At 42.8% G+C, this 22,458-nt stretch overlaps 1 protein-coding gene across 1 annotated transcript; it reads right to left on the bottom strand.

Annotated features, from left to right (window-relative positions):
* Positions 1–156: 156 nt before the first annotated feature.
* Positions 157–21,369, bottom strand: cdc27 (cell division cycle 27). The gene is made up of 20 exons (XM_038282233.1): positions 21,213–21,369; positions 10,002–10,077; positions 9,762–9,909; positions 9,551–9,676; positions 9,373–9,470; positions 9,137–9,282; positions 8,828–9,045; positions 8,651–8,750; positions 5,294–5,403; positions 5,008–5,107; positions 4,735–4,915; positions 4,449–4,621; positions 4,219–4,371; positions 4,062–4,142; positions 3,669–3,796; positions 3,472–3,589; positions 3,275–3,403; positions 3,113–3,187; positions 570–699; positions 157–489 (listed from the first exon to the last, which is right to left on the bottom strand). The coding sequence occupies exons 1-20, from the start codon at positions 21,237–21,239 to the stop codon at positions 398–400; spliced, it is 2,409 nt and encodes an 802-aa protein (XP_038138161.1). The 5' UTR covers positions 21,240–21,369; the 3' UTR covers positions 157–397.
* Positions 21,370–22,458: the final 1,089 nt, after the last annotated feature.

The following is a 22,458-nucleotide window of genomic DNA, read 5'->3' as shown; positions in this document are numbered from 1 at the left end:
AGCAATGAGTTAAATAAGATTCCTTCACTGGATTTTACTAAAGTGCCCAACAGCGCCCTCTTGTGGTCACATGTTTCTGTAAACATGCCACCTCTGCAGCTTTCAGGCGCGTTTACATCGGAACAGAGAAGGCATGAAGGAGTGAGCAGTGTTTACATGTTTTATTTGTTTATTTCCAGGACGTTAAAAAGAACAGTTAAAAAAAAAAACCCAGCTGTGATGTCACAGGGTTAAGGGGTGGGGCTTCAGGTCAGCAGCAGTCTGTTTCAGCCAGTCAGAGGATTCGGGAGGAGGAGGGGGGGGAGGGTGGAGCTAAACATAAATTTATCTGTGGGCATGTTGTCTAGAAACATGGTAGAGAGGAGACGGGGGGGAAACAGGGGGGGGGGGGGCGGGGTTAAAGAACATCGTCGCTCTCTGGCGTGTGGAGCTGCGTGTCGTCAGCGTCCGTCATGAAGCTGCTGTCCTGACTGTCCTCCACCTCGGCCACTGCAGAGACATGGGTGAGATGGGTGAGATAGAGACGGGTGAGAGAGAGGGGAGAGAGTGAGAAGTGGAGGAGGCTGTACCTTCGTCTTCAGGCAGGTATCTCTTATCGATGGCTTCTTTAATCTGATTATTGGCTCCTTTAGGGTCCAGGTCCATGGCCCAGCTGAAGTTCATCAGAGCCAAGTGGGTCTGACCCAGCTTCTTATACACCTGTTTGAAAGAAGAAGAGTCACAACAAGGTTCTTTACAAAGTAAAATAACAGTTTTCATGATTCAGACCCTTCTTGAACAGATTATTAAAGGTTTGATCAACTTGTTTTCAGTGGCAAAAACAGGAAGAAAATTCTTTGAGAACAGAAACTTTTTACATTTTACCAATTAAAGAACTGAGCTCCAGTCCTGCCCAGTGCAGGAAACAAGCATTTCCCATTTCTGATCCATATTAGCTGATAAAACACTAAAAGAAGTGGACCAGCGGTTTTGCGAACACATATCAGAACCGCAACTGGATGGGTCACATTTCTGATGGATAAGGTCCAAAAAACTGTAAAATAATTGGACACTGAAAAAAATCTAGATTTTTCTGTCTTTTCAGGACGATTTTCCAGTTGTATGAGAAATTTTTGATCGGGCCGACTTTCAGCCTGATTGTGCGTCATGTAGTGTAGAGGGGGGGTAACGAGGGGCGATCAGCCTCTCACGACCACCTCCTGATCAGGAATCGTGAGGTCAGTAGAAAATCAAACATGTTTGAAATTCAGCTCCAATGGAGATCTTTCTGTAAAATTGACAGACCGTAGTAGTCACGTTTGCTCAGCCATGTCTTTGTCCAAATATTTCGTCGCCTTTTCTTTTTAGGGCTTTCAGCACAAAGTTGCACAAATTGCCAAGGCAGCACGTTTCACTCTAGTGAGCTTCATGTTCCTCTGCTACTCGTTTGGCTTCAGGATAGACGAGTCCGAGTAGCGCCATCTCACTGCGGAGCTGAGTCCCACCTGGTTTTTAGACGTACAGTGAAAGCAGGTAGATCGCATCAGAGCGTCGGGCCGCACAGTGTGAGCTGCAGCTGCATACGACGATTGAAAATATTAGGGATGCACGATATAATCGGCCCCCTATCGGTATCGGCCTTAAAACTGAAAATCGGACATCGGCCACCCCACCGATATTTAACCCGATATTTGATCAGCTTCTGAGTTTCTAAAGTCTAAAAAAAAACTAATACTACTTCTTCTTCTTCCTCAAAAACTTCTTTTTTACAGACTTAAAAACTTCTAAAGACGAGGGAAAAAATATTGATCCATTAAAATATCCCAATATCTTCATATGCTGATATATTGCCATTTAAAAACACCATATCAATCTCTTTCACTAATGAAATATTGCTATATGTCATCGTTATGCTACGAAATCCCCCGAAATTCACCAAATGTTTCCATATTTATCCATATTATCCATATTTCCATATTATCCATATGTTGATATATTGACGCGGTATCGATCTATTTTACTAACAAAATCTCACAAGAATTTGCAAAATATCACGAGAGTTTGTAACAGAACGATGAAATTTCACGAGATTTTGAAAGTAAAATAGATCGATACTGCGTTTTTAAAAATCTATTTGATATCAGCATATGAAAATATATTTGAGTATATTATTTTTCAAAGTGTCAGAAATGGATAACAAAACTGCTATTTTCAATGACTACTTATTTTTGTCCAGCTTTAACATCGGTATCGATATCGGTTATCGGCTACATGAGTTTTAAAATATCGGCATATCGGATATCGGCCAAAATCCCAATATCTTGGATCACTAGAAAATATCGTACAGTGTATGCTCGGTGTTCTGTCAGACCAGCATACCTATAGTCAATACTCATGTTCAAGACTTCAGATTTGCCTTTATCCTTTTAGCTTTGTACGAATAAAATATTTAAGGTCAGTTCACCGTATGCTTTAGCGACGTAGGGAAACGGCTGTTCCAACCGTCGCAATTCCGAATTCTCTGGTGCTCAATTTTACATGAGTGAATAAAGTGAATGTGATTGGTTGTTAATCAAGAGGGCGGGATTGTTGTGGCACAAGGTTAACAAGCAAGTTTGGTTGTGGCCCGTTTGTCCGAAGCATCTTGCTAACCAGTTAGCAACTCAGTGCTAGTAGTTTCCCAATGAGAAATTCCATTGGGACCAAGTAGCACTAAATTGGTGACTTAGAAACGACGCTGTCAAGGAACGCTATGGACAGCGGAAACATGCAAGAGGAGGAGAGTTTAGTGTCGGAGGTCGTGGATGAGTCTCCTCCGTCATCCATTTTTTATTTAGAGGAGGAAACTGGGGATTAAGATGGTTAACAAGATGATTTGACAATTAAGATAATAAGATAATATGCACTTAAGACGATGCAATTGTTTTTCTTATTTTAAATGGAAATTGTCTAGTTGCTTTTTCAAAGTGTCTCACTAACCTCAATTCAAGACAAAATGCACTTATTTTTAGAAAAAAATAACTTATTTAAATTTTTCATTTCTTGCCATGTATGACCTTGTTTAATTGTCACTGCTCCAATAAGCTGTTCCTGAGAGCTCAGAGGCAGCAGGTGGAGCAGAACAGACTCCTACCTTCCCTATGAGGAAGTAAACCAAAGACTCTTTGGGAACGATCTGCTTCAACTCCTCCAACTCCTGAAGGGCCGCCTGCGAACAGAGAGTTCTCATTAGGCGTCTCAGAGATGAAAATCGGATCAGTACCGTCTCTGGGTTGGCAGATCAGGTGCAGGTTACCTTGTATTTATCGTTGGCAAACAGGATGGAGGCTCTGTGGAACTTGCAGAGAGGGTTTTTGGGGTCGATGCAGATGGCTCTGTTCAGGGTCTCTAAGGCAGCGTCGGACTTCTTCAGAGCGTGCTGCACCTAAACACACCAGCAGCGAGTTAGCGCAGAGGCACACGCACACGCAGAGCTGAAGCCAACATACGCACCACTCCGATGTGGCAGAGCAGCACGGAGCTCTGAGGGTTGATGCTCAGAGCTTTCTTGAAGTGGATTTCTGCCAAGTTGAACTTCTCCTGTTTATAGTAAATCATTCCGAGTCCGTACCTGAGCACACACATCCCACCCACATGTTAGCAGGTACGCAGTCTGTACGTTTCAAACCATGACGGATTCCTTTTCGTACCAGGCGTTGTAGTGTCGGTTGTTCACTCTGATGGCGTTCCTGAAGCAGGCCAGAGCTCGGTCCAACTCCTCGGTCAGAACGAACTCGTGACCCAGCAGAGTGTAGGCGTAAGCGAAACCTGGGTCCACCTAAGAACAGAGAGGCAGAACTATGGATCAGAATCATCTGAAGCCGCCTCCTCCCTGCAGAGCAGCAACATCTGCAGCTTCTTTCTCAGTTTTCCATGCGAGGTGACGCAGAGGAGCGGAGGGGGCCAGAACACGCTCAGGGCTGCAGGCTCCGCCCACCTGAGCTATTACCAGAGGTAAGGTATGACCAGTGATGACCTCTGATCATTCAGCTGCCTAGAAATTCACTTGAATGCGGGTAACCATGGCAATGGCAGCTGCTCACCTGGATGGCTCTCTGGAAGAACTTGATGGCGATGTCGTGCTCTCTCTGCAAGCTGAAACAGTTTCCTGCGACGCACCAGGCCTGTAGAGACGCATCAGTTAGACCCCAGCCTGCTCACCTGAGTCCCGCTCTGCTAAACATCCAGCTGTGTTCTCACCTCTGGGCAGTTCTTGTCCATGTCCGTCAGGTCTTTGGCCAGCGCCGACAGGGCCACGTCCTTCTGCAGGTGCCACAGCGTGGTGGAGTACATCTCCATGCCTTCTACTCGGTATGACTCGATCCTTCGCACCTCGCTGAACAGCCGCTCCGCCTGCAACGGACGGCACTGTGACGATCAAACCGACAAAGGCAGAACAGAGTCGACCGCTTTGGGTCGGCGCCACACACCTGCATGTACTCGGCCAGCTCGAAGTAGGCCCGGCCAACGTGCGTGAGCACCCAGCCCGTGTTGTAATGCTGAGGAGGAAGAGCCGTCATGATGTTGATGGCCTCTCTGCAGCTGTAGGAGCACAGCGCCTGGTAGCCCCGCCCCAGTTCCCGTAGCAACGCCATCACACTGTCTGAATGCAAACACACACCGTACATGTTACCATTCTTTTTTCAGGTGTCCTGTCCTTTATTCCTGTTTGTTTTATAAACTGATAAGAAATATCCGCAGTTGAACCGGCGGTACCTGCAGCGGCCCGCTGGTACTGGGGAATCCTGGTGTCTGGAAGGTTCAAACTGGGATCCAGTCTCAGGATGTCCAGACTGTCGTTCAGGTTGCTGCTGTTCGCCGTCTTTGCAGTTTTACATTTGGTTTTCCGGTTGGGGATCTTCGTAGGAAACTTCATCTTTAGCTTCTTACTGTTCTCCTGCAGAAACAGAACCAGGATTGTTCTGCTGAGCCGGACGGCGAACAGAACATTTAGCTAATGGATTTATGGAGCGGGCGGGAGTCTGGTACCTTGGCAGTGGAGCTGGCGCTGGTAAACAGTCTGGAACTTCTTCTGGGCTGAACATTAGGAGGACCAGACATACTGGGACTAAGAACCTGAGGAGAACCACTGAGAGACAGACGGACGAGTGGGTCAGAACTTCCTGCTGCATTTTTATTCATCTAAACCAAAAACTTTAGTTTTTTTCTTTTCTGATACAAACAATTAAAAACAAGTAAAGATAAACGGCATGAGAACAGGTAGAGTTCCCTAATGAATTCATCTACGTATCACACAGTGCTGGTTGCCAGTTACCTGGTATGAGGTGCTGAGGTCTGTGATTGGTTGAAGGGGATGGGGAGAACATCTCTGCTGTTCCCGCTCTGACTGAAGACAGACTTGGACTGACTGATCCTGGAGACGGCCTAACCAGAGAGAGACAGACAGGTGAGGTCGGGACCAACTGGACGGTCAAACGCTTCCTGTTGCTGCTCCTCAGGCCACCCTGGTCTCAGCAGCAAACAGGAGGTCCTCACCTGGATCCTAACCAAGCAGCCATTTCTATACTGAGCTTCTTCTAAACTAGAGCTTAACATTGTGATCAGATCAAACACGTTCTGAGCATCAGCTGCATCTGGTTTAAATGGGAAGTCTAAGGCTGCAACTAACGATTATTTTAAAAATCGATGAATCGGACGATTATTTTTTCGATTAATCGATGAATCGGACACAAAATATTTTTCATATTAACCTCTTTATTCCAAAATAAGCCTTTTAGACAGAACAAACAAGCACACAAGTACAGGTTGCTCATTAACTGTACTGGTGCAATATGAAAAATAAATGTTTGTGATAAAACTACGCAAACTTACATGAGAAATTTAGCTGTACATCCACAAAATATAGGCTACTTTGTTTCATAAAGCGCAAAAAAAGAAATTTTTGTTTTTAAAAGCCCCTAAGGGGTTCAAACAATAGGCCCCCCCCCATTTCAACAAATGAGGTTTTTTTAGACTAGAAGAGTACTGCCTTTTAAGACAGGAAAGTATAGCAGTTAAAGTTGCTACTTGAGAAAATACTGAACCATAGAGATAAAAATAGCCCTGTGGTTCAAATTATAAATTGTATTTGGAATAAAAATGAGAGAACTAGGGGTGCTAAAAAACACATCCTCCAAAGACAGATATTTACATGGGAATGTGGCAGATAATTAATTGACATATTACTGATCTTGCTGGATTTTATTCTGCTTTACTTCCATAAATTGCAGGATCTTCTTTACTTTATCTTTGCCAGAAGATTTAAACTTTAAAAGCCTTGCCCTCATAATTTGCAAGTTGATTTATTTATAAAGTAAATGTAAACGCTGCTTAAGCTAATTCAAAATGAAATTAAAAGTAAAATAAGTAGCCAACCTTATCACTGTCTGTAACCTACTAACAAGATAAGGAAAGCATCAGATGAGCTACCTGAGAAACTAACGTTACGTTTCCCCACTTTAAAACCAAACAAACATGGCCGCTCATCCTGCTGATCAGCTTTCTTCTCTGCCTTCGACGGCTCCAACGTGTTTCCTTTTCAGGTGCTGCATCATAACAGTGGCGGGTCCACGCCATGTTAATTTGTTTTTACAAAAGTTGCATGTTACGACTTTTTTCGCTTTACAAAGCGCAGGCTATTTTAATTATTGTGATCAATTTGCGCCGTCAATCCCGGCGCATGCGCGCTTCATTTGCAGTCTGGACGCTGAGGTAAACATCCTCTGACTGCAGCGCTGAGAGGGACTCCTGCGGGAGCAGGGTTGGGATGGGGGAGGCGCCCCACGGCAATCACGACGGCGGCGGATGACGCATTAATCGCGCGACACAACTAATCGATGATGAAATTCGTTGCCAACGCTTTTAAAAGTCGATTTTTATCGATTTGTTGTTGCAGCCCTAGGGAAGTCTATGGTAGATGTGCATCTACAGGCGTTTTGACCAACTGGGATGATTAGTCTTTAAGCATTTTAAGAAGTCAAGTCTCAAAGCTCGTCCAAAACCGCAGAAGCCTGAAATGGGAAAACCTGACGGCCCTGTCACACCTGGCCTATTTAGCCGGCGTATGCCCGATGTTCCAGAATCTTCTAAAACGCAGGCATACGCAGGCAGTTTTTTTTAAATTTTGGGCGTATATATAGAATATTTATAATGGGTCCAGAACTTATGTCCAACACCAGCCTAACTGATGAATAACGCACGGCAGCGTAAGGCCCATGAACGGTCATAGGCCAGAGTCCTGAGGGAGGCAGCGATGTGCCCAGCCTGCATAAAAAGATTTCTTTGATTGAAAAACAAAAAAAAAAACAGAATAAAGAAAAAGAAAAAAGAAAGAAAGAACGTTTGCTGTGGCAGCGGATTCTGCATCATCGGAGCTAGGAATTTTTATGGTCGTGGGCGTGAACGCAGGGAGGATCCATCACGCTCACCCTATGATGGGGGTGCAGTCTGGAGAAGTTACTCAGAGGTTTTGGATAAGCCTGACGGCACGACTTATGAGTAACTTACACTTAACGTACGTCAACGATCAGATAACTTACCTGTAACTTATGCCTCACGTATAGCATATGCTGGCTCAACATTTCCCGCCGTATGTCAACGTGTGCCAGCGTACTTCAGCCTGCTCATAACTTATGTAACCATAACTTATCCAACGCACACCAGCATTTTTGCCAGATTTTTCGTACGACGGGTATACGCTGGTCTAACTTGTCAAGGTGTGACAGGGGTTTTAACAGCCAAGTTTGCCCTATAGCTAAAATTCTAACTACTAAATTTAATGGAGCTAATGGATTGTTCCTCTGCATCAGGTGAATAATTTCTTTAAAATCCTTTAATAAGTTTTTAAATAAGGCATGTGGCTGCGGTCTCTGGTGTTTATTCTGCCCTCTCCCTCATTCACTCTGCTTTCTTGTATGATCAGCTGATCCAGCAGGCTCACCTGTTTTGTTTTATGATACTTCTGGACTGCTGAAGCTGTTAATAGACACTGCTGCCACCTGGTGGTTTAAGGGGGGGAAGTGCATGTTCCGCCAAAAAATGTTAAAGAATCCTTTAAAAACAATTCCTGCATCCAGATTATGATGCAGGTCATCACTAAAATGTAATTGATTGGTCCTTGAACTGAGGTTCACCTTTGGTTAAGAATTCATAAGATCCTTCCATAACTTTCAGAACTGCAGTCAGTCCCTAAACTGGCGTGGCTATCACTGCTATCACAGGGACAAATTTCCCACAAGGATCAGCTTAATAATCACCCTGATCTTGAGTAATGCATATATCACTATCAAATCAGTTTTACAATAAAAAAACAATACATTTAAGAGTTAATAAACGGCATTTTTCCTAAAAAAAAAAAATTCAGGGAACGTCTTTATTCAGCACATTAAAATGCGTTCCAACTGCATAAAGTCAATTCAACAGGAAGAATATGGTGGCCAATGTTCTTCTATCTTTTCATGTGTCTGAGAGTAAACGCACAAGCCGGTTTTTGTTCGAACGCTCCATAATTCCAGGTGAGATGGAAGCTGTTCCCACAGGTAGATTATCTCCTGTTTTCTGTCTTTATTTCTAAAGGAAATGATAAACGTCGGCTCATAAAGAGGACCCATTGCGGCATCAGATGAGGGCCTACCTTTTTATTGGAAGCTGTTGTTTGCGTTTCCATTGTAGCTGAATAATTCTGGAGATATGTGGGGTCTCCTGGGCTGGGCTCCAGGGGCAGGATACCAAAACTGCCAAGAAAAGACAGATCCTCAAGTCAGAGGATAAGATGAGAGATTCCTTGATTGTAAAAGGGTAAAGGACTCACCTGGGCGTCAGGGGGCTGAGGGCTGCAGGCCCCCCCAGTAAACTTCGCCCGCTCTTGGGTTTGTTCTGTTTAGAGAGCAGAGTGCCAGCTGACGCCATGGAAACTGTGTTACCCAATAGCGAGCCAGAGTCCGGGGAGATGAGAGAGGAATCGATGTATGAAACTGATAAATCGGTCGTCAGCTTTCCCGAAGACTCTAGATTAAGACGATTCAACTCCTGAAAGGAAAGAACAGAGTGAGGAAACCAGTAACCCGACCTCTGAACCTCAGGCGACCAACCTATCAGCTAATCAAAGTGTTTTAGGTACCAGCGTGTCCTGCGGCGTTTCCATCAGTGCAGTGTCAAGGCGATGGGATGGGTTCTGGGCGGGGCTTATGTGTGGAGGGGGCGGGGCTGAAGAAGAATTCTGCAAATTTGACAACCTGAACACTTGATCTGGATCCGGCTTCTCTCCTGGAGTAAAATCCACAATATTTTCTATAGTCACACAGCCAGGGGGGGTTTCAGGGAATAATCGTGTGTGAGAGGGTGTGTTTACGTTACCTAGGTGACAGAGGTTCTGGAACGGGGACCAGAGGAACGGGTTGAGGGTTAAACTTTTCTGGAAGCACTCAGCACCTTTAGTGGCGCGGTCGGTCTTACTGCTCGGAAAGACGGGACAGAAGTCAGCAGCTGCAGCGCCTCAGCGACCGGCAACAGGCCGGAGAAACCCGCGGCTTACCAGTAAATGTGTCCCAGTAACGACAGCGTGAAGGAGGCGGAGTCCCCAAACTCCGTGATGATGTCATCCTGACTCTTCTGTTTGTTCAGGACCCCCCCGATCAGAACCTGCTCCCCCTCAGCGAGCCTGAGAGACAGACAGACGGAGGAGAGACATCAGCTTCTCCCGTTTCCTTCTCCACCATAAAAACAAAACCTGAGTGTTTTCTTACTTGCTGAGCTCCACGCAGCACTTAGCCAGCAGGAATCGAACCTGCGGCGTGGAGCAGCTGTGAGCCTTCAGTAGTCTGTAAGCTTTGTAAGGTTTCCCAGAGCGGTAATAACACGTAGCCAACAGGTAGAGGGCCTCCTCTGAACGCACTGAGAAAGAGACGGGAAAACAGGCAGACGGGTGAACTAATGCAGACAGAGAGAAAAAATAAAAAACAGGCCAACAGAAAGACAGGTCTAACCTTCAGCGTAGAGTCTCTCAGCGAGGAAAACAGCATCCAGGTAGGCATAGTGGTTGAGAGCCTGCCACACCGCAGCCTGAACAGAACCAGAACAGCAGTCAGGAACAACAGAACAGAATAAACATTAACATTCTATCAGTAATGGCCGCAAAACACATTTATCCCTTTAGTTTTGTACGAAAAACACACTTTAAACTACCTCAAAGGGAATGTATCCCTTTAATCATGAACAAAAAAACAATTTTAATTACTTCCATTGGTTATGACATGGGTCAGTTGTTCTCATACCTTTGTTGTTGACCTTTTTTCTCAGTTTATAACACCTTTTCTATTATTCCATATAACCAAATAAGAAATAAATGTATGTATAATTCATGCTGATATAGTATCGGTCAATTCTCAAAGCTGCAATATATCGTAAAACAAGGAGTTTTATGTGGGAACCACTTTAAAAAAAGGTACTGATTCTATGACAAGTGAGGGTTTTAAAAAGCACTGAAGAAAAACAAGATTGAAATCCAAATATTCAAATGAAATAAAAACCTAAAAGATAAAGCAAGCAGCGCTTTGCTTTGTTACTGCAGGCAGACCGAGTCAGTGACTAGTAGGGTTGGGCATTGATAGCAGATCAGAATCAATTCTAGACTTTCAATTCTCCCAAAATGGTTAACTTTTTTTAAATTTCTGGATTCCTAGTTTTTATGCCCAGTCCACCAACCAGAAACAGAAGTTGCACAATATGAGCGAAGAAGACTCAATGTGTGTACAACCATCCGTCTGTGATGCCGCATTCCCAGTCGCCTACCTGAAACGCCAGCACTATGCAAAGCAGAGAGTAACGGATTAATGACGTGTTTTTTTTCTGGCAGTTCGATGGCAAATCCTCCCTCGGTAAGTTGGCAATCCAACGACAAACCCATCCGTGGAGGATCAGGAATCAGAAAGGTGAAATAACTGTTTCCAGCATCCAGCTGCCATGCACGTGGGCATTGTCAGTTTCACTATAGCTCTGGTGAATTTCAATGGTGAAGTCCTCTGGAAATCTTCATTAATTGTTGTTGATTACAGATGTGTCTAGTAGTTCCCATCGATTTTGCTTCTTATACCTAAAAGATTCGATAGGAACCCAAATCCAAGTTCACATTAGAACGATGTCCTACTCTAGTTACTAGACTGATTTTACCACATATTTAGGGCTGGGTACCGAACTTCGGTTCTTTTATGGTACCGACCGAAATGCTTCGGTTCTACAGAGTATCGAAACATGCCTCGTCTTTCGGTACCAAGTTTCGGTGATTGGCTGGAACACTTAACGTGATTGCGTCATCCAGGAAAAATACACAGGTGGTCACGCCTACAGCCAGGGTTCATGTGTTTCTGTTGTGAACTGGTTGTGAGCGTCGCGGAACCCCTTTAAAATGCCCCCCAGGTCAAAAGTGCGGCTTCACTTTATTAAGACTGATGCTAATAGTGTGCAATGCAATACATCGAGCACGGAAACAATTTAAGAGCAGAAAGTTGCTCGGTGTTTGACTGCAAGAAGAGCGGACCGCAGCCGGCGCAACCATCCTCCTCTCAGCAGCCCGTGGGCAGAGCAAAGCCAGAGCGGAGTAATGCTGTAATAATGCTGCAATTTCAAACTGGACGCAGCAGGAGAAGCAAAATCACGTCTGCTGCTTCCTTTTTTGATGCTTGTTCCAGCTTCTGACGCGCGGCTGAAGCTGCTTTGCTGCTCTGGCTGCGCGGTGCAAAAGTGGCTCTGATGCGCGTTGGGCGGAGCTACTCTATCCTTTATTTGCCTTGCAGCTATATTTGCTGTGATCAGTGGGAATAAAGTAGTTTTATTCTGTTTTTAAGTGGGAAAATCCACCTGAAAACTTAATCACTGCAGTCAGTTCATCCATATCAGCCTTCCAATATTCTTTGTCGGAGCCGCTCAGACCCCCACATACCAGCGGTGCGCTGTCAGTAGGATCCCATTCAACGGGCTTGTTTGTCAGACATGGTAAACTGCTAAGTAAAACGGTCCTCACAATGTTACAGTGAATATTAGACACTGATTTTTTTTTTTTTTTTTTTATGTAAGAGGAAAAATGTAAATGGAAAAATCAGAGCTTAAAATAAAACTCAAGATTTGTACTTTTTTATGTTGTGTAATTTTCTTTTTCTTCGAATTGATATTATAAAACTGGTATCGAAAAAAGTATCGTTCAGGAACCGGTATCGAAAATTTTTGAACAATACCCAGCCCTACACATATTCCCACTCTCAGAGGGCAGGTAGGGCTGGACCAGAAAGCCAAATGAATCTCTGACGCCACTGAAAGGACGTTTCCCACAGTGGGGGTGGAAATCACTAGCCTCGTGAGACCATCCTGATCTCGCGAGCTTTCAAGGTTTCACTCGCAGATCAGTCTAGAGACTCTCCGTTAAAGAAAATTTGGAGCCGTTCACCAAATGAACGTCCAATCAGCGTTGGCTTTGAGGTGGGTTGAGGTGTGACGCAACGAGAAGCGCGACCGTTCAGTCTAAAGAACATGGCGGCTTCAGCCGATGAAACTAGCGTTAGCGTGGCTATCGAGCACGTTTTATCGGAATTACAGAGTATTTCTTCACTGAAAGAAGAGCAAAACACTGCTCTGGAGGCTTTTCTCAGAGGAAAAGATGTTTTTGCTCTTCTCCCGACTGGTTTCGGCAAGAGTAGCCTGGCTTGTGGTTGTGTTTTCGTCGTCGCTCTGTTAGTACGTCATATGCTTCGTTGATCTGATTGGTTTATTTGGCCCGTCTATCACCAACATAGGCCAATCAGCTAACCAGTATTTTCGCCCCTTCCCAAAATTACTTCAACGGAAGGTTTCCAGATGGATATGCGGAGCAAATCCATCTGGCGGAGTCAGGTTAAGAAATCACCACTTTCCTCCTGATACTAGGTTATTTATCGATTGGTCTGGATGATGAGACGATTTCTGTTTGCTGATATCATGATTTACTTTTTATTCAATTCACCTTTTAAAAGTGTTCCAATGGAGATCTTTCTGTAAAATTGACAGACCATAGTAGCCACGTTTGCTCGTCATGTCTTTGTCCAAATATGTCGTTGCCTTTTCTTTTTAGGGCTTTCAGTACAAAATCGCACAAACTGCCAAAGCAGCACGTTTAACATTAGTGAGCTTCATATTCCTCTTCTACTCGTTTGGCATCCGAGAGTCCGAGTAGAAACCTTGAGGTTTCATCGTACCGTGTGAGCTGTAGCTGCGTGCAACGATTGAAAGAAAATTAAAAAGACGCACACAGTATGCCCGGCTTTACTGGGGAAGCATGAGGCTGTAAACTTGGATGCATCACATGCGTCCTACAGATGGAATGGTTAACAGCTTAAACTGTCTCCCTCTAGTTCTCATTAATCCTGCAGAGCCAGCAGAAGATCCGGTTTCTAGGATCCCCAACCTGTCGCCGTGCTGCGTCATGTAGATCCAGGTTTACAGACAGGAACTCTGTAGAACCATGAGACTGAAGAAGGCAGACAAGCTGCCCACCATGACCTTCCCAGATTTTTTCTTCTGTTAGTGTGAAAATCAATCACACCTCTTCTTTTTGCCTTTATTAAAACAACCCTGTTCAACCAGACAGTAGGGTGGAGTTGAAGGACACTTTATATGTAGCAAAAAAAGGCCAGACCTTCTGATGAGTAGGGGTTTAAATCACACCCATCATGGCGATTCGATTCAGTATCAATTTCCTGACCTAACGATTAGATTATTTTCGATACTCAAGAATACACCACGATACGATCCGTTGTAAATTTTCTTTTGCCCTTACAGGCAAGACAATGTTTTAAATTTGAAATATATCAATGAAAGTTGTAATATCGTCATGCATTTTATTTGAGAAAACAACACCTAGGCCTACTCCCCCTAGGCCTATGAAAACATCATTCAATGAAAAATAATAATTTTGTATCACAAACGAAGCACTCTTATTAACTAAACACACTCATTGTCTAAGTTTCTGTTTCCTTGAGAGCATGATATAATTAGTTTTTGTACTCACGAGCTCTCGGTGCCATGCTCTGACCATGATGTAATAACGTTTTTGGTTTCTTTTTGGTTTCGGCTATCCACAAGCCCTGGGTGGGTTCGGGAGGTGCCTGTACTATATTTACTTTTCTGTAATCATGCGCTCCAGACGTGAGAGGGAGCGGTCACTTTTTCTGATTGGGTGAAAGATTTTCCTTTGAAGTTTGGCATAAATGACGGATGGCGGTTTGCACTGGCAGGGTCTGCTAGGGTTGCGTACGGATGCATAGCTGCGCGGGTTTCTGCCCTGCTGGGATCGACCGGCCCTCCGATCCTTGTGTCACAGTAGGGGGACAATATAAATTGTATTGAGAGAATATAATTTGTTTTCAGCACCGTGCCTTGATTGATGTCCTTGCTTTGCTGTGTTTTGTGGCGGAAAAAAATGACACATTTTACTCTAGCAGACTCAGTGTGTGTTCTGTGTGTCATCTTTATTACCGACTCATCCCGATCCTGCCTAAATTTCATAATACACTCTGTGTTATAGATTCTGAAAGGCCTTGCATCAAAAAATACTGCAAGCTGAAAGAGGGTAGTGGCTAAAGGAAGCGAGGAAGGAGGACAAAACAGCTTTAGCGCCACCGCAGCATGGGAGTCAGAATTACGTCCAGGAGCAAATGGATAAAAATAGACCGGAGGAAAAAAAAAAAAAAAAAAACATAAATGGATACCCTTGCAGACGTGTCGATGCATTGATTAAAAACCATTATTATTTACACCCCTAATAATGAGATCCAGTCGCTGATATTTCTTAAAAACAATCTGTTTTTATAAGAACACTCAACCGACAGTCCAAATATGAGCAAAGATGTGTGTAAATCTGCACATTCTGACAGGGTGACTCTTTAACGCAGCCTCACATAGTCCCCATATTTACGGGAAAGGCTTCTGACCGTACAGACGCCAGAGGACTGTCAGTAGCTGTCTTTATGGGCGCAAAATCAGGTGATCAGACTGAAGAATTTTATGATTAAAGAAAAAAAAAAGCTCACAATCAAAATAAACTAAACATAACGTACGTTTGCAAAAACATTTATTATTCAGAGCACCTAGACCTGGACCAGCATCTGGTTCTAAGAGCGATTAAGGCCTCATTGCTTCCCATAGTCAGGCTCCAGGCTCTGCAGTTTCTACCTGACAGGATGAGGGATCAGGAGGAGATTAATCCAAGTTCGGGTCTCTCTGCTTTTCTTCATCCCTCCACGTGCACCTCAGTTTGCCCCGACCCCAGTGATCTGATCAGAACCAGTGTTTAGATGGATTGGATTATCTGCCCCTCTCCTCTCAACTGAGTTGTATCTGATCATAATATTCTACAGGGCAGGTTTTTACTCGCTGTCTCTTTACACCAAACACTTAATGTCATTCTAAACATATCGTTAGACACCTTCCACAACGAGGATGGAGAGGCTAAAACAGCTTAGAAAACAAAGCTGGCTATTCACGGAGCGCAGCATCCAAGCATATTCAGAGAAAGTTTGTGGAAGGAAAACCTGACTAATAATAACTATATAAATTATATAAGGAATTTGGTGGACAGGGCGTCCAGTCAGTAGATCAAGGACTGCGGACTAGTCCAATGCATGAATCACGCATCCGTCTGGATAAGGGCTGCTGCTCACTGGTCCAAAGCCCTCTATTCAGATTAAAGTAATGTCTGCATCTCATTTGAATCGAGGCGCTAGAGTTTTGAGGAAAGCGGAAAGGCCCAGAACCCAGCTTCCATAAACCTGGTGATCTCAGCGGTGGTGTCATCACTAGTTCTGGTGCACTGGGTTTTCTGAAATCCACTGTCAACGTAGCCATCCACCGCGACACCGTGCTAAGGTACAAAAAGCTGTTTTGTTGGCCAAAGTGGTGCCATTATTGATTGGCTGGCAAACTGATCCAAACAGAACCTCAGCAGAACCACAGAGAGCTAGCAACAGGAAGATGAGAGACACCAGAATAAAAAAAATTAATTCCACATTAGGGCTGCAACAACGAATCGATAAAAATCGACTTTTAAAAGCGTGGGCAACGAATTTCATCATCGATTAGTTGTGTCGCGCGATTAATGCGTCATCCGCCACCGCCGTCATCACATCCACTTGACTGAAACGGGGGAAGAAAAAAAAATACGTCAGAGCGAGTCAGCGCCGCAGGTGCTGTGTTGCCAACTCAGCGACTTTGTCGCTATATTTAGCGACTTTTCAGACCCCTCCAGCGACTATTTTTCAAAAAAGCGACTAGCGACAAAACTGGCGACTTTTTACGGTGTCACTGGCGGCTTCTGGAGACTCTTACGTGAAAACATGTATCGTTCCTACTCTGCCGTGGGGCGCCTCCCCCATCCCAACCCCGTTCTCCCGCAGGAGTCCCTCTCAGCGCTGCAGTCAGAGCCGCAGGATGTTTACCTCAGCGTCCAGACTGCAAATGAAGCGTGCATGCACCGGGATTGACGTCGCAAATTGATTACAATAATTAAAATAGCCTGCGCTTTGTAAAGCGAAAAAAGTCATAACATGCACCATGTTTGTTTGGTTTTAAAGTGGGGAAACGTAATGTTAGTTTCTCAGGTAGCTTATCTGATGCTTTCCTTACCGTGTTAGTAGGTTACAGACAGTGATAAGGTTGGCTACTTATTTTACTTTTAATTTCATTTGAATTAGCTTAAGCAGCGTTTATATTTTCTTTATAAATAAATTAACTTGCAAATTATGAGGGCAAGACTTTTAAAGTTTAAATCTTCTGGCAAAAATAAAGTAAATAAGATCCTGCAATTTATGGAAGTAAAGCAGAATAAAATCCAGCAAGATCAGTAATATGTCAATTAATTATCTGCCACATTCCCATGTAAATATCTGTCTTTGGAGGATGTGTTTTTTTAGCACCCCTAGTTCTCTCATTTTTATTCCAAATACAATTTATAATAATTTGAACCACAGGGCTATTTTTATCTCTATGGTTCAGTATTTTCTCAAGTAGCAACTTTAACTGCTATACTTTCCTGTCTTTAAAGGCAGAACTCTTCTAGTCTAAAAAAAATGAATTTGTTGAAATGGGGGGCCTATTGTTTGAACCCCTTAGGGGCTTTTAAAAACAAAAATGTCTTTTTTTGCGCTTTATGAAACAAAGTAGCCTATATTTTGTGGATGTAAAGCTACATTTCTCATGTAAGTTTGCGTAGTTTTAACACAAACATTTATTTTTCATATAGCACCAGTACAGTTAATGAGCAACCTGTACTTGTGTGCTTGTTTGTTCTGTCTAAAAGGTTTATTTTGGAATAAAGAGTATAAAATATAAAAAATACTTTTTTGTCCGATTCATCGATTAATCAAAAAAATAATCGGCCGATTCATCAATTTTTTAAATAATCGTTAGTTGCAGCCCTATTCCACATTGCACAGCCAAGAAATGCTAATCAAAAAGGCTTTTAAATCAGTGGGTTTAGAGCAACCTGATCCTCAAGAACACCTCAGTAGAACCACACTAATGCCACGCCGCAGTAAAAAAATTGAAAATAATGATTTTAGTTGCGATCACCGAGTCTGGGAGCGGCCATTTTTGCCCAAATATAGTAGCCCCTCCCTCCTGCCATCTTCCAGCAGTGACGTCACGGTGCGGTAAGCCTAGCGCCATTCTCCCCGCTTTCCAAGCTAAATCAATGGGAACTACTAGACACATCTGCAATCAACAACAATTATTGAAGATTTCCAGAGGACTTCACCATTGAAATTCACCAGAGCTATAGTGAAACTGACAATGCCCACGTGCATGGCAGCTGGATGCTGGAATACATCGGGTAAAAGTGAAAACAACATAAGTTATTTCACCTTTCCGATTCTTGTTTTCAGCGCAGCTTGATGTTTACCTGTTTCTGAAAATATGAGCCTTACACCCTCATTAAGTCATGCACTGGCTCCCCGTCTCTTATCCCATTGGTTCTAAAATCATTTTCCTTGGTTTTAAACGCTCCGTGCCTTGCCCCCTCGGTATCAGTGTGAGCAGAAGCCCTGCCATCCTGTTAGCTCCCTGAGGTCGGTGGGTCACTGGATTCTTGTTACCCCTACAGTTACAGCGGAGAGGTGACGACTGGAATGCACTACCTTTGCATCAATCTGAAATGTAAGTTATGATTAATATATACTGCTGTGTCCAAAACTGGGGGTTTACTTTTTTGTTTTTAAAGTGTTTTTTCTAATAAAAGCCTGAATGGATTTATATTACAGATGTACCATAGGGCTGAAACAATCATCAGATTAATCATGATTTATCGATTATTGAAATAATCAAGTCTGTAAAACATGCCTTTAGCTGATAGAGTGACCCAATTAGAGAAGTATTCATATCAAAATTGTAAAAAAATATATAAACATTTTGCATTTAAGCTAAAAAAAAGTTTTCATCTGTCAATATGCTCTATCTAGACCTCCAGACGTGGAAAAGTTTTCATTTCAACTAGTTTAATTTTGTAAAAATCTTCCTTAGAACCTTGTGCTATTTGATTATTAATTGATTCATCAAAAAAAATAATCGACAGATTAATCGATTTGCAAAATAATTGTTATTTGCAGCGCTAATGTTAACCTGACAACAGCCAGCTGCATGTCTCGCTCCGCCTAGCTCCACTCACATACATCTGGGAACCCGCTCATTGAAAGTGATTTCCCCAACCGAATTTATGGTCTGTCCAATCAGGACGCAGGGCGGGTGTGTCCTGGAGTGGAGAAGCGACCGTGAGATTCCAACAACAATGGCGGCTCGCATTGAGGAAGCAAGCGTTAGCATTGATGCTGCTATTTCTTCTGTGTTGTCCAATCTATCTGATATTGTTTAATTAAAAGAACATCAGAGAACGGCTTTGAAGGCTTTTGTTGGTGGAAACGATGTTTTCGCCCCTCTCCCGACCGGATTTGGCAAGAGCTTGATCTACCAAATGGCTCCTCCTCTCACAGCGTCACGGGTTAGCTTCGGTGTGAGTGGTTGAAATAGCACATCAATAAAGATGACAGACAAGTGGCTTATCCAATCATATGCAAGGAGTTTTGATAAGGCCCAGCCTTCAGTAAAGGCAATTCCTATGGCGGGTTCCCAGATGTATGTGAGTGGAGCTAGGCGGAGCGAGACATGCATCTGGCTGTTGTCAGGTTACGCTAATGTACCGATCCATTTAAAAAAAAATCCCTTTCCAATACAAACACATGGGATATTAGTTGATGCTGTTAGGGAACCAAGCCAGCCATACCGTTACCTTATGGAGATAATAAATGTATTGTTTATTTATTGCTGTTCTTATGAGCGCCCCAACCATTCACAAAAGGACCGTCCATGCCCAGAAGGACATTAGCAGACTGATCAGGAGAAACTGCTGTTGACAATTTGTAACCAAAAACATTTAATTATTAAACATAAAAAATACTTTTCTGTCTTAAAATGACATTGCAGCTTCACGTTAACTCATTCCTGCTCTAAAACGCTCTCTGAGGAACATCCTTCATAAAACGGCTCCTCATAACCTCTCATCTGTTAAAAACACATCATCAGCAATCATGCAGCCATAACTCCTAGGAAATGAACAGAAGAAAGAAATACACTGCAATCCAGAACCAAGTGATACAAGTCTGCAGATGGAAAGAACCTGAAGCGCAAATGGACCTGTGAGTTCTGGAGGATTCAGCTGTCATGGACTGAAGCTGAAGAAGCACTTGTTCAGAGCACTGGGGGCAATAATGTTAATAAAAAAAGACTGCGATTTATCATCAGAGACCTTCCAAATCTAAAACTGCTACAAGGTTCCTTAACAGTTTCAGGTTTCAGCCCAGAGAGCGATGTTCTGCTAAATAAAAAACAACCAGTCCAGGTTAGTCCAGCAGTTTCTGACCAGATCCCAGCAGCTTCCTGTGCCGCAGATGATTCACCTCCAGACTTAACAGATCAACAGCAGCACATTTCCTGCTCATCTCAACAACAGTGGTTCTCCTGACCAGTAGAATCACTTGTCCTGTTTCACTCACATCTTATATACTCTAATTAAGCTTAGATTGTTTATGTGTTTCCCATAAATAATTTTATTTAAACACACCTGGGGTCTCCAGACCTTGACCCTAAATAACAAAGAAAGTCTGCTTCACTGATCTAATGCTGTTTATTCCGAATAAACTGATGATTTAAGGATAAACAATCTCTTCAGCATCAACACTAGGATAGATAAATGACTGCTCTGTCACCAGAACACCTGTCTAAAGCAGTGTTAACATTCAGCTAGCCGACGTTAGCCGCTGCAGCTAACCAGCTCCCTGCTATTTCGGTCCAGTGGGGAGAACCCGGCCTCAGATTGGACCGACGAATCAGGGGGGTCTGCCTCAGAAGAACGGAACCGGGTTGGTGACATATCTCTGGGGGCAAAAATCTGAAACCCGAAGCCGATATTAGGAGGCCAGTAGCCGGTAGGAGCGAGCTAACTAGCTAGCTCTGCAAGGCAAACCGGGCTAATGTTCAGTTTCAAAATAAGAGCTGTAAATTAAATCCAAAAAGCGGTTAACATCATCATAATAGCTATATCTATACAATACACAGAGTCAGTGGATGTATTCGGCTGACATAAATTTGACCAAACATTCAAATTCAGCTCTAAATCTGGAGTTAAAGAAAGGTGTCCGAGTCTCCTAGAACATTAAGATTATTATAACCACAGGCTCTCGGTACCAATACGTTTTAAACATTATCGGTATTCTTAAAGAAAAACACTTGAAATAAATTAAAATAGAAGCCGAATTAAAATAAACAGAAATCCACGCTAGAAAATTTCACAGGTTCCACTTAAATCCACGGATTTCTTTATTGGTCGCAAGAAACATATTAATAAGGCATTGTTTAAAGAGGACTGCCTGTATCCTCGGTATCAGTTCACACAGAAGCGGTAGATATGGAGAGGGTTTGGGGGTTAACCCTGGACCGAATGGTGACGGACAGCTGATGAAGCCGGACTATGTGGACATAAACAGTTGAAACAAGCAGGAAAGCCGGGGTCTGAGCCGCGGCCTGGTACGAGGAGAAGCTCTCCGAGCGCGGACTGAAACAACCACTGAGCTATATTCCACAACTCTTCCCTGTTCGGTCATGACAGCGCTGGAACACGGTGTACCGACCTGGACAGGTTCCTGCAGCACCGTCATTCCGCTTCCACGCGCCGTCTATCGGCTACGGTCGTTCGTTTCTTTCTTCGCTTCACTCTGTGGAGGAGCTCCGGTCGAACATTTGAATGTATCGACCGTTACCTACCGAGCACAGCCGAAGAACCCCGAAGAGCTCCGAAACAAGCAGCCCGTTGCGCCCCCTGCTGGAAGATTAAATCATATGTGTATTATTTCTGCGTTGTCGCCCCCTAGTGGTTGTTCCTTATTACTACATGTGTGGTTTTAATTGTTATGCTATTTTAGAGAGGAAAACATGATAAAAGATTTTCTCAATGTAAAAAGAAAAAAAAACAATAAAAAAAAACAATATCCTTAACCAGTTTATGATTTTTGGAAATATGACATGGAGCTCTACCATATTTAAAAATAAATACAGAAATAACTAAATGCTCAATAAATGTTGACAGAAATTAAATTATACAGTGATTTTTTATTACCTTCTTTATTTATTCGGCTTTGTAATAATTGCCTTATTTATTTATTGCCTGTTATAATATTCAGCTTTATTCATTAATTACTTATTTTTTAAGTATTTATTTATGTGCATGTTATAATATTTTGTCTGTTTTATTCTTCCTTTGTATTTTTTTTTACCCTGTTTACTTTTTTCAATGCTATTTATTTCTGCCTGTCATTTTTACATTTCTGTATGCATTTCTGCCTCATTACGCAAATGAGGAAGGGCTGTGTCATAGAGGGTCATTGTTTGGTTAGCATTTTACTGCATCAGTCGAATTTACATGCCAACAGCCACAGTCACAACAAAGATGGCTACCTATGAAAAACCAAAGAATGACCTTCTATGACGCAGCCCTTCCTCATTTGCATAATATAATATATAAGTAATTAATAAATAAAGTATGCATAAATAAGGTAATTATTACAAAGGCGATTAAATAAAGAAGCCAATTAAAAGAGATATACATATTTATGTCTCACTGTATAGTTTGATTTATACCTACATTTATTTGTTTATTGTATTTTGGGGGAAATTAATTGTATGCTTATTTATTTTTGGAGCATTTATTTATTTCTGTATTTACTCTTAGATATGGTAGAACTGGTCATCCATATATAATATGGAGGATCAAGAGAATCACAGAAAAAGAAAAATGGCTTTTTTCATGTAATTTGGAATCCATTTTAAACAGTGATTTATAATTGTAGAGTTTAAACTGAATTGAAGATACATATTAAA

Source organism: Cyprinodon tularosa, unplaced genomic scaffold (assembly GCF_016077235.1).
Source record: "Cyprinodon tularosa strain WSP-4 unplaced genomic scaffold, ASM1607723v1 ctg104, whole genome shotgun sequence".
NCBI classification, from domain to species: domain Eukaryota; kingdom Metazoa; phylum Chordata; class Actinopteri; order Cyprinodontiformes; family Cyprinodontidae; genus Cyprinodon; species Cyprinodon tularosa.
Note: the sequence above shows the minus strand (reverse complement) of the source record. Positions and strands in the feature narration are given on the sequence as shown.